At 42.0% G+C, this 12,781-nt stretch overlaps 1 protein-coding gene across 1 annotated transcript in view; it reads right to left on the reverse strand.

Annotated features, from left to right (window-relative positions):
* The window catches only part of DDX43 (DEAD-box helicase 43), a 21,238-nt gene extending 12,342 nt beyond the window's left edge, over positions 1-8,896 (reverse strand). Inside the window, exons 1-8 of the mRNA XM_030946527.1 lie at positions 8,461-8,896; positions 7,857-7,912; positions 7,348-7,480; positions 5,896-6,003; positions 5,249-5,330; positions 2,889-3,045; positions 2,685-2,803; positions 2,276-2,386 (exon numbers count right to left, since the gene is read on the reverse strand). Of these exons, the coding sequence (XP_030802387.1) occupies positions 2,276-2,386; positions 2,685-2,803; positions 2,889-3,045; positions 5,249-5,330; positions 5,896-6,003; positions 7,348-7,480; positions 7,857-7,912; positions 8,461-8,779 (1,085 nt within the window). The 5' untranslated portion in view covers positions 8,780-8,896. The remainder of the gene's footprint in view (positions 1-2,275; positions 2,387-2,684; positions 2,804-2,888; positions 3,046-5,248; positions 5,331-5,895; positions 6,004-7,347; positions 7,481-7,856; positions 7,913-8,460) is intronic.
* Between the last annotated feature and the right edge of the window lie 3,885 nt (positions 8,897-12,781).

Genomic DNA, 12,781 nt, shown 5'->3' on the forward strand with positions numbered 1-12,781 from the left:
TTAACCCTAAATGACATTCCCTCAACAGTTCAGCAATAGTTTCCTGCTGAAACTGCAGTGAAAAAAATCATGAAAGAAGATAGCTCATATGTTTTGGGTTGTTCTGAAAATATTTACACAAAAAATAGATGAGCATATGAAAGGATACATGATTTTCCTAACAGTACCATCAGAAGTGATATGTTTTGTTGTTGGGGTGACTGTAAGACTTATTCAGAGTGCTACACAAAGTTAACAGAGACCCCTAAAAACAAGTTTCAGAGTACAGTAATGTCTGTTTAATTGCTTAAATGAAGATCTACACTTAGCAGGTTGTGGATGAAACCCAGCTGGGGAAGGAGCTGATACACTCAAGAGAATTAGGCTTTTACCAGAAGAACAACAATAAGGCTAGAGAAATGGGCTGATGAAAATACCATAAAGTTTAACAAACAAACAAACAAAAAAAAAAGACAGAGATGGAATATACCCCATGACTCAGGGCCAAAAAAAAAAACATTACAAAAAGATTTGTGTGGGCTAGAACATGAACATTATTCAGCAAAGTAATCTCTTAGAAAAGAAATCCAGGTGTGTTCTTTGGAGAAGGTAGCAATAGGAAGTGTAAAAATAACATTGGCCCATTACAGGATGAGGACAGTCACCTCACACGCAGGGACAAAGACAAGGCAGAGCTGTTTAATGCATTCTTTGCCACAGATGATGCACCAAGGGGATTTCAGTGCCCTGAGCTGGAGAACTACAATGTGAGGATGATCCACTCCCAGCTGAGCTGCAAATTATGCAGGATCTGCTGCTCCAGCTGGATTTCTACAGATGTAAAGAGCTGGCTGATGTCATTGCAGTCTCTCTCAATGATTTTTGAGTGGTCTTTGGAATCCAGAAAGGTTCCTGATGAAGTTATGAAGAAGATTATTCTGGGAGGTACTGAGAAACACCTGTAAGACAATGTAGTCACTGCCCATAGCCAGCACAGCTCTACGAGGGTGAAGTTCTGCTTGTCAAGCCTGACTTCCTTTTATGACAATGGAACCCACCAAGATCATCAATGAAGCCAGCTGATGTAACCTGTTTGGATTTCAGTAAAGCTTTCGATACTATTTCTAACAGTTTCCTTCTGGACAAAATGTCAAGCACACCGTTGGATAAACACACCACGGGATGGGTCAGCAACTGGCTCACAGGTCAGGCATAAAGGGTTACAGTGAATGGGGTGACATCAGACTGGTGACCTGTCACTAGAAGGGCCCCACAGGGCTCCATCCTTGGCCCTCTTAAGATCTTCATCGCATGGAGGCAGGACTGGAAGAGGTACTAAGCAAGTTCACGGATAATACAAAACTGGGAGGAGCTGCTGGCTCCCTCCAGGGCAGGGAGGCCCTGCAGAGGGACCTTGACAAATCAGAGGGCTGAGCAATCACCAAACACATGACATTCAATAAGGGAAAGTGCCAGATTCTGCCCTGGCAGCCAGGAGAGCCAACCCTGTCCTGGGGGCATCAGGCACAGCATCACCAGCTGGGCAAGGGAGGGGATTGTCCTGCTCTGCTCTGCACTGGGGCAGCCTCACCTCAAGTGCTGGGGGCAGTTCTGGGCACCACAATGTAAGAAAGACATTAAACTATCAGAGAGTGTCCATGGAGGGTAGCAAAGATGGGGAAGGGCCTTGAGGGGAAGCTGTGTGAGGAGCAGCTGAGGGCACTTGGTCTGTTCAGCCTGGGGGAGACTGAGGGGAGACCTCACTGCAGTTACAGCTTCCTTGTGAGGGGAACAGGAGGGGCAGGCACTGATCTCTGCTCTGTGGTGGCCAGTGACAGGATCCAAGGGAATGGCCTGAAGCTGTGTCAGGGGAGGTTTAGGTTGGATATTAGAGAAAAGTTCTTCACTCAGCATGTGGTTGGGCACTGGAACAGGCTCCCAAAGAAGTGATCACGGCACCAGCCTGACAGAGTTCAAGTGTTTGGACAATGCCCTCAGTCACATGGTGTGACTCTTAGTCCTGTGCAGGGCTAAGAGCCAGACTTGATGATCCTTGTCCCTTTCAACTCAGCATATTCTGTGTGATTCTTCTTAGCTGTCAACTCAGAAGCAAAAGAAGCAGAAAAGCTTCATAGACTTTGACCATGAGATTAGTCAAAACAGAAATTCTGAAAACTGGGAAAATATAAACTCTGCATTCACTACTATCTCCTCCCCTCTTAAATGCAATTATTGTAGTAGGCATTGGTAGGAGAAAAAAGATATTACTTAACAAGCCAGTGAAAAGCAAGACTACCTTTTAATTCCTTTGTATGCATACTTTGAACACTCTGCCTCTACTTGAAGTGCTAGTTCTCTGGTGGGAGCAAGAACCAACATTCCAGGCCCCCCACGCTGATCTTTGGATCTGCAACAAAGCATATTTAGAATGTTGGTATATAAGGATGGGCAAAGTCCATCATGCTTGACACTGAACATTTTTATACTGTTCTAAACTTCTCCTGTACACTGCTGCAAATGGAATACTAACTTGTCTTTGGTAACAAATTTGGTGATTATTCCATGAGATTTATATATTTTTTTTTCAATACATGATTTTTATCTTCATTACTAGAAAAATCATCTCAGGAGTTGGGTGCAGGAGGAAGTAAGTGCAGGGGGAAGTATGCACAGCTAAACAAATCAGACCTGTGAGCAGTCCTTACGTTGGCTGTGAAGTCAAGTGAATGAATCCAGGCATTAAGTATGCTAATGTCTTCCCAGTTCCAGTCTGCGCTATACCAATAAGATCAATTCCTTGGAGTATAATTGGCCACGCCTGGGACTAACATAAAACAACAAATACTTAAACGTAGTCTTCATTTTTCTCTTAAGGTTCAGTTAAAGAGTCATCAAAATTGAAGACATACCTGAATTGGTGTAGGCTTCTGAAAACCAACTTTTCTTATATTGGCCATAATATCAGGATAATGCTCAAATACATCTTCAAATTTACAAACAGGATTGGGAATGCAGCGCTTTTCACCTTCTTTCAAGTCATCACAAGTTATATTATTATTTTCTTTCCTATATAAAGCAGTGCAATCGTTTTAAAGTCTCATTATCTGAAACATTAGAGCTAACATAAAAGACTGTGTTTCTTAACTTTTTTAAACTCCTTGAACAAAAAAAAAAACAAGTTCAGGCTCTTGAATGGGACTGAATTAGTCTTCTATCTTTCTTAAAAGTCCTTCTATAGGAACACTTATCCCAGAGGTATCAATTACCATTTTTTCTTAAGAACAACGAATTTGAAGCTATATATGGTTATTAACATGAACTGCACTCTTATCAGGCTACAATTATACCTCATTACAAATTAAGTAGGTATGATGAAATTTTTAAACCCAAAAACAACCCAGAATTCAGACGAATGGCTTCAACTTAACAGTCAAAATTCTATATTCTGACAAAAATCTCTCCCAACTGTTTTCAAAGCAGCTACCTGGATACTCTAGAGAATACCAACAGAACAATTTTGGAAAAAGAACATGACCAGTAAGACAAGCTCCAAAAAAAAAAACCCACTGGAGCAACAAGCCTGTAAAAGTAGGCAAAACCCGAAACACAACTCATATAAAAGACTATATTAAAAAGTGCTGTTTCAAGGCTTCCTCCAATTTAGAGCTCTTAATATGCTGTCCTAGCTTCAGCCAAGCGCAGAATCAATTTTCTTCCACTGGCAATGAGGGGAGCTTGAAGCCATGCGGGCATGCCTACATTGTTACTCTGTATCACCCAAATCATCATGGGGGGTGAAGGGGATTTTCACTTTCCAGGAGAAAGGCGGTGTGGTTTCCTGTGGAAGAAAAAGGCAATGACCCTCCCATGGCCATTTTGTTCCTTTTCCCAGGAGAACAAATGGCGATTGGAGAGGTGAGGTGGTGTGGATGGTCTGACCAGCTGGCTTGCATCATCATTTTTTGTTATCTCAAGCTTGGGGAAAAAAACATGGGCACGGACTTCCATGAGCATTTTTGCATGCAATCACCTTTTATACAATGTTTTATTAGTGTTGTTGCTGTTTTTCTTTTCTCATTGATGTTTTCCAGTAAATTCTTATCTCAGTCCATAATCTCTGCCTTTTTGTCCCTCTCTTACCAAAGGGAGTGAGGGAAGGGAGTGGCTGCTTAAAGCCTAACTTCCATCTGGTTTTAAACCATGACATCTGCATAAGCATATTGATTTCAGTCCTGTACTCCTCTGAAGATTCCATCCAGTAAAAAGCTTTTCTTCAAGCAGGGTGTAAACTGGGAAAAGAATGAGCAATTCAATTTCCCCTCATGTTTATAGAATTATTTCTTTCAGTTGCTGCCTTTTTTTCCTTAAAGCAAATGGATTAGATGAAGTAGGGAAAAAATTCCTTTATCACACAAGTTGTATTCCTCAGTACATACTTTTAACCCACAAGAACAATGTTCTGTAATTTTCACTGGCTATAACAACAACACATCCATATATTTTAAGGGAAAAGGTGAAAGCATCTCGAAATAATTCCATGCTTTGCTCACTGAGGCAAAGTTTCTCTGGCACGCAAAAAAAAAAAGACATCTTGCAAAAATAAAAGTAATAAAAAGCTAACACTTCAATAATGCTCACTAACTTCATTAGAACTACTAAAGAGGGCTGTAACTATTACCACAGCCTGAACCAAACCACTTGAAACAGATGATCTTTTTTCCTTGAAAGGTACTGATATAGGTTGTTGGATCAAAATAAACAGACGTAGTTAACTGAAGCATGTACTCACCAGGATGTGCTTGTAAAAACAAGACAGATAAAAAAGGAAGACAACAGTAACAAAAGTTGGAATTTGGTTTGAAGATAGTTTTGACTAAAAAAAATGCAGGGAAAAATTGCAGCCAAAAGGTATTCAACCTGTGAACAATCCTATTTGGAAGGACCTAGAAAATGTGAACATACTGTCTCATGAAAGGCAAAGAAACAGCCAAAAAAGCCAGTGAACCATTATGAATTTTTTCTTTCTGAAATTCAACTAAATCAAACATTTTTAGAGAAGCAGAAAATGCATGAAGTTATTTTTCCAGACAACTAACAATCTCATCTGCTAGTTGTTTCATTCCCAATAAAGAGTTCTTAAAAATATTAAGTTGCTACATGACCCCAGAATTCGTGTCTCTGTCTCAGTATTTCATCTCCCACTTTCTAGTCTCCCTAGTTTAATAGTAATTTTTGCCAAGCAGGTGATTCCCTAAAGAAATTATCTTACCGCCACAGTTCCACTTCTTCTTGTGACATAGATGCAGTCCTGGCTGATTCTTTGTAGAAGTTTTTCTCAATTGGAGGCAAGCCTTAAACAATCAGAAAAATCCCACTTGAATCAGCAAGAAATTATACAAAGTCAATGTAAGTCTGCTAAAGCTTAAGATGGAAAGCCCAGGACCCAGAAAGTGCCTTGAGCCAGAAAACTAGCTGGAAGTGATGGAAAACCATTGCTCATGTAAAAAGATGAAGGCTGAGACAAACACTTCAATATCTGCAAAAAACCCACTCGCCCATATTTAAAGTCCTGAAGTAATATCTACTAACACATACAGTAGTATATTTAACAACTCCTAGTTTGTTTTTTTATTTTTGGGCTTTTTTTTTTTGGTGGCCACATACAAAACAATACCATTTTCAAAGGGTGACATTCAAAATACCACATGAGTAGCAGGTTTAAGTCTTGGCACAGTAATCAGCATCCTCCATAACCATGTTGAGAAATGCTAACATGGCCAGCTCGCTGCAAATATGTCACTAAGTTGGACTCTGAAAGATTCAGTCATCTCAAAGCAAGTATCAGAAACGTTTAAGCATTCCAGCAGATTTACCACATGAAGACAAGTATAATACAATCAAAATTGTAAAACTAACCTGCCCACTTCATAGATTCATATTTGGCCCTGTTTTCTCGAAGAGAGGCCCAGTTAATTACTGGTTTCTTTGGGTTATTTTCAGGCTTGATAATGTCCAAGGTTTTTCCTGCAGAGTTAGTAACAAAATGCTGCTGTTTGATGGAACAAACCATGGGGAGAAATCTCCCCTCAAAACAGACACGTTTTCTATTGCAAGGCCTCATATATTTTAAATAGATATGAAACATCTATATAAGTGGAAAATTATTTCCCAGATTTCTGCCCTGAAACATTGCTAAAATGTGTACAAATTCAGTTTTGATAAAAAAAGGGAAACATTTCAACATCATTAGCTACTTAAAGGAAGTAATGACAGGGTATGACAGGCTTCTCCTCCAGCTATAAACTAGATTTGTTGTGCAGCAAGGTCTGGAAAAACTTGTGGAACCAGTAGATCATATTCAGAGAGAAAGTTTCAACAGCTACAAGAGCAAAGCTTAGGTCTAAAGCATCCAACAACACCACAATTAAGCCTCAATCTAGTCATATTCTATACTTCTTTTTTGATGAGATTAACACATCCTAAGTAAGTGCAGTTAACCTGAAGATATAAATAGCAACACAGTTGTGTGGAAATTTAGTGGAAAGGCAGGAAACATAGGGATAACACTGTCACAAATCCTAAGGTAGTTTTAAATATTTCTAGTCTCTTGAAACATACTCATCCACCTTCTGGGACACTTCTAAAAAGGAAACACACAACTACTCCAGTCCTTATTCTAATGCTGGAACAAAATTCCTGGATCCCTTCTTCCTCATCAGTGAATCAGATCAACAATTGTGGATGGTGTTTGCCTGTGCAAAAAATTGTTGGGAGCACATACAAGACATACCAATAATATAAGCAGCATCCAAACACACAAAAATGATTTTGATATCCATGTAACACAGCTACCACAGGAAAGCCTAGTAAAGCCAGGCATGAAGTGCAACACCAAATCTTGAGACATTAACATCCCTTGAAAGTAGTAGGAAGTCAGCATGGCCCATGCTATGATCAGCACTTTATAGACTATCTTTACAAAGGTTTACTGGATTGTAATGCTCCACAGATACCAAATTAAAACTTGCACTAGAGCCAATACTGTTATTTTGGAGGAATCAAACTGATAATGCAAGAACCAAGGTGGTATAACATTCTGCATCCATAAAATTGATGAAAACACACAAGAACTGGTTTTCATGGAATCCTGGCAGCTTGGTGGGAGGGGGAAACTGTCCATAGTTGAAAAAAAAGGAGGATATCTTGGTATTTCTGTTTTAAGAAGATGCCATTGCCCAAGAACAAAGTTTAAGAGGTTTAAGTTAACTTACTTAGCAAAATACTAACAATATAAAAAGACTCCAGCAAACTACCAAATATATGGAATACAGTCAGTAATATTTTTTCCCCCAACCTCATATTTCTTACCTTTCTCTGTCCCACCTCTAACATAGTTTTGTCCAGAACTTGTAATAAGATTGTCAATCAACATCTTGGCTTTGTTTTGTACATCAATGCTGCCAAAAATCTTTACTTCAGATTCATAGGTTCCTCTTGTAACCTATGTTCAAAAACATCATTGAATTTTTTTCCATACTGCAAAGACAAACATTATACATGAACACATACTGAAAACAATTTTTGATTTTTTTTTCCTCTGAAGTTTAACTTGTTCTACGAAAAGGCTCTTTAATCCCTTTTCTAAAAGAGAAGGAAATAAATGCAAACTTAAGGAAAAAAATCAATAACTTTTTCCTCTTTTCACATAGCATACAAGTTGCACCCTCAATTTCACTTTCTTTACACCAACTGTAAAACAGTGACATTATTACAGCTATAGTTACACCCTTAAACTTCTTCCAAATGGTTTACACAGAAACAAAACCAAGTATGTTCCCAACAGAGCCCATTCCTTGACAACATACAGCACATGGTACCTTTATCCTGGAACCTGAAGAATCCTCAAGTTCTTTAATTTTAGTTCCACCCCTACCTGTTATAAAGATACACAGCAGGTATTACAGAGATTTAGGACAAACTGCCCAAACCTACACATTAATTGTATGTATTTTGTTTGTGACCAAACCCTGAGACTTTCATGAGTGTGTGTACCTACAAATAAAAGCACTTGGGACACCAAACTGTTGGAGACTGTCAATTAAACAAATGCAAGGTTTGTGTGTAGGGGAATGCCCTTCAGTAGAAGAGATGGAGGAGTAAAACTAGATCAAGAGATTGTCACCCTTCCTCCATGTGACTAGAGGGGCTTTAGAACACCTGCACACTGCTGGCCTCGAGAAACAGACATCAACTCAATCACTTTAAGGTAGACAAGTTTCCCTGGCCAGTGGCAGACACTCTGCAAGAGCAGCCTGCCGTGCCCAGGCGGAGAGAGACGTACGGGAACTGCGAGGGGCCCCTCCGCGGCCACACTGACGGGAGGCAGGGATGCACTCCCTCAGGGCACGGGGGGGGACCGGCTCCTCCCCACCCGCTTACCCCAGGGGTCAAGCACCCGGCTCGGGGGTGCACCGGCATTACCTATGAGAGCCCCGACGAGGGCGCTATCCAGGTGGAAGCAGAGCGGCGCCGCAGAGTCCCGAGCCTGGCCGGCTGCAGCTCGGGGCGGCCGCTGCCGCGCCGCCCGCCTCGGGCCGCCGGAGCCTTCAGCGCCTCGCGGCTCCCACCCTTCCCCTCCAGGATTCCCCGTGCCCTTTCCCCATCGCCCGCCGCTCTCCACGGAGGCGCGGCCCCACGAAGGGGTGCTGGGCGACCAGCACAGCGTCCCGGCAGCAGCAGCGGCCCGCGGCCAGTCTGGCGTGCCCAGCTCCTCATCGCTGCTCGCGTCCCAGTCCGACATGGCGGCTGCACCCGGCTCGGCCGCCCATGCGGAGGAATTTGGCGCGTCTCAAGCCCGGGGCGCGCTGATTGGTCGGGGCGGGCCGTTCTCTGAGCTGTGATTGGCTGGCTCCGCAGGGGAGCGGGGCTCTATGGGGGATCGCGCAATCGGTTCGGCTGGAAAAGGCCTCTGGGAGCGCTGCGTCCCGCTCGTGATCCAGCACCGCCGTGTCAAACACACCGTGGCACTGAGTGCTTGAGACCTTGCCACGTGTAGTGGTTCCTTAAGCACTTCGAGCACGCTGACTCCCCCGCTCCCTGGGCAGCCTGTTCCAATGCCCACTCACTCTTTCTACAAAGAACTTCTTCCTAAAGCGCAACCTAAACCGGCCCTGGCACACTTTAGGGCTGTGTCCTCTTGTCCTGTCACTGGAGGCCTGGGAGAAGAGGCCGACCCCCACCTGGCAACAGCCTCCTGTTAGGCAGTTGTAGAGAGCCATAAGGGCCTCCCTGGGCTTCCTTTGCTTCAGGATAAGCAACCCCAGCTCCCTCAGCTGCTCCTCACAGGACTTGTGCTCCACACCCTTTGCCAGCCTTGCCCTTCTCTGGACTCGCTCCAACGCCTCAGTGTTTTTCCTGCGGTGAGGGGCCCAGCACTGGAGAGAGGACTCGAGGTGTGGCCTCACCAGTGCTGAGTACTGGAGGGACAATCATTGCCCCGGTCCTGCCGGCCACACTATTGCTGATACTTTCCGATTTTCTCCCTGCTCCTCTGCCGGCACAGGGTGACCCTGGGTTGGGCTTAGCTGAGAGAGAGGAGGAGGCAGCAGAGGCAAGAACATGGTCAAGAACATGTGGGAAGCCCCCAAGTCCGTAGGGTGGAAGGGAAAGGCAGGCAGCCTCAGGGGAGCCAAGGGAGTGCGGGTGGCACTGTGTAATTTTGCCAGGTGCTCAGGCTCATGTCATGCTGATGCATTGCAGTCTGATTTTTTAAGCAAAGTCATAATACTTAATCTCAAATGAAGCCTTGATGATGCTTTAATGAAGATTTTATGTTCAATATGACTCAATGTACTAAAGCTGTTACAATACTGGAAACAGAATCACAGAATGGCTGAGCTTGAAGGCCTCTGGGGGCCATCTGGTCCAACCCCTCTGCTCAAGCAAGGACACCAAAAGCCAGTTGCCAAGGTGGCCTGTGACTTTCTCCAAGGACAGAGATTCCACAACTTCCCTGGGTAAACTGTGTCAGTGCTTCATTACCATCACAGTGAAAAAATTAGAGAAAACCAAATGAAAACAAAAAAGAGCTAACATACCTCTTCAATTGCACAAAAAAAAGTGCGAAATGGGTGTTTAAATTTCCTTGTTAAGTAGGGTCCTGAATTCTTATTGCACAGAGCTGAACACGGAACACTTATGCGTCTTTATGGATACATATGCCTACCTGTGCCTAGTTGTGGCAATCTGCCAGGTAACCCAACAAGAAAAACTACCCTCTGCTGTCTTCTGAGCCTTCCCTAACAGCTCTGTGCACACAGGAAGCAAGGCTGCGTGCTTTAACACAAGAAAAGAATGTGTACGTTTGCTTCTTTTCCTGTGCTGTGTTTATTCTTAGGCAGAGCTTGGTAGTGTTCACATTGGCTGACATGGAAAACCTCCCTTTCTGGCAACTGTGGCTTTACATTTCAGTATCTTAAGGTGATGTTCATCAGAGAGGCTAGGGATCACCTGCACATTGAGATATCTGGGTCCAATCTTGAAGCCTCCACAAAGGCAGTGACTTCAGCACAAGAAGAGGCTCTCTATATTTAGTATTTTACACTCAGATAGTGAAGCTTGTCTTCAGCCAGGCTGTAGGAAGAGCACAGTGGCGAAAGGAGGCATGTTGCAAATGAGTGGTTGAGGTTTGGTGCAGTAACATTCTACTACAGCAACTTTCACAGGCAAATGCAGAAGAAACGGCTTCACCTAGGCCTCAAATTAAACTGAGATAACAGATATGCCTTCCATGAGAACTCCTGCTCCCCACACAGGTCCCTGATTGCCAATACTGAATCCATTGCCCTTTATCAAACAGGGAAGGCAGCAATAACTTCCAAGCTCATTTTCATAGAGGAGTTGCAACATTAAGTGAAAGTAAACTGCTGTAAACAGTTACCAGAAACTGAACATGTCAGACTGGTTTCTGCACATTTTATTCTAATAAACTTCCTTTGTAGTGTTTTGGTTCACTTATTAAAAAATTACAAAACTTCAAAAGGAAACCAATGAGCAAGCTTAATTGTTTTTCTTGCCTGATATGTGGTCACACCATACAATCTTTTATATAAGGAAAAAACTCAGTAGTCACGGTACTTTTCAAGTAGTTTTTATTAACAACAATATGGATTCAACTTTGTCAAGAATTTACAATTAACATTGTAATGTACTGGCTAATGTTGCAGTGTCAGTGGAAGCAGCCATCGTGCTTTCTTAGCCTGCTACGAAACTTTCTTCTTGTCTTTCAAAGAAGTCAAAAATGCTTCCAATAGCAGATGGCATTGGATATGTCGAATTGTCCTGTGTGTGGCCACAGCTGAGTGAATGGCCACATTTGCATCCAGATGAATGGATAGGAAAATATTAAATATTACTTGCTTCCACTGACGTTGCAGGGGACAAATCTTATTTCAAAAACAAATTAATCTTTTTAGACGGTGACAGCACATTGTGTGATGTTGTAATCCATTTGAATAAAGTCAATTAACACACTTGAAAAAAAATGTGAAGCAGAAATATCTGGGACAAATTCTTTTCCGTATTTCATTCACACCCAGTGAATCCAAAAGGATTGCATGACATATAAGTCAGGATAAAAGTTGGCCCAGAGAGGCAAGTTCCCTTCTGGTACAGGTGGTTCAGTTCCTGTAAGGTCAATGGAACTGAGTGTGATTATCCCAATGGAGGCTGAGCTTCACCCAGTTGGGCAGTGAATTCATTGAAGTCAGTGAAGCCATCCAAGGATGAATTTAGCCTCAGGTGTTTAAACCCTTTTTTCCTCCATTCCTTTGCTGTTATATATTCTTTTCCTGCTTATTCCTACTTTCTGAATATTCTGATTTTCTCTGTGCTTTTAAAAAATGTCCCTTCTCTCCTTCCCTTTTTATATCAGTATTTTGTGCGTTATTTTTTATATAGTCAATGTGACAAGGGTAAAGTCAGCTAAGTATTAGTTTCCTCAGGAAATAACTGGAATATTACCATTTTCACTTCAAACAGATGCCCAACAAAATCAGGATTTGAATCTGAGTTCCCAATTCAAGAAAAATTCTTGAATTTCATAGAATGAATGAATTCCATAGAATTTTTGCTTGAGTAAGGATTGCAGGTCCCAATCCAGAAATACTACTGTACATCAGATGTTCTACTATACATCAGCAATTCAGCATGATTTGACTTATCACAGAAAAGCAGGTGAATTACTCATCACCATACTACAATGAGAGCAGTCACTCTAAGTAGGAGTATCTCAAAAACATATGGAACAACTGTGGGCACTGTAAATAAAAGTGTATGATCTTTGCAATCTTGAACCCTAGGCTAAAACATCATATTAATTTTTAAATAAAAAGTATAGATAATATAAGCCAGGAACAAATACAAATTTCTGAACAAATAATAGTCATTGAAACCATTCTTTTCAGCTCTCTCTTCATTCAGGTAGAAGAACATGCTGACCAGAAAACAGTTATTTAGATAAGGCTTAAGTCCTGAAGCTCTTACTTAATTTCAACTTCTCTCTTCAAACAATTCTGGAGTGGATTGTAAATCAGAAAAAAAAAATTCTTTGTCCTGACTCATGGACAATTCTTATTAGTTGTCATGAGCTGGACTTTAATAAGGAGCTCAGGACAAGAAAAGCCAGACAGGCCCTTCTTTTGTGAAACCGATGAATGACTGTCAGTCATGACACTGTCTTTTAAAGAGAGAGCATAGAAACTCCTCATGAGGAAATATGAGTAAAGCTTATAAAAGTCCAAAC

This window comes from Camarhynchus parvulus, chromosome 3, assembly GCF_901933205.1.
Source record: "Camarhynchus parvulus chromosome 3, STF_HiC, whole genome shotgun sequence".
NCBI lineage: Eukaryota > Metazoa > Chordata > Aves > Passeriformes > Thraupidae > Camarhynchus > Camarhynchus parvulus.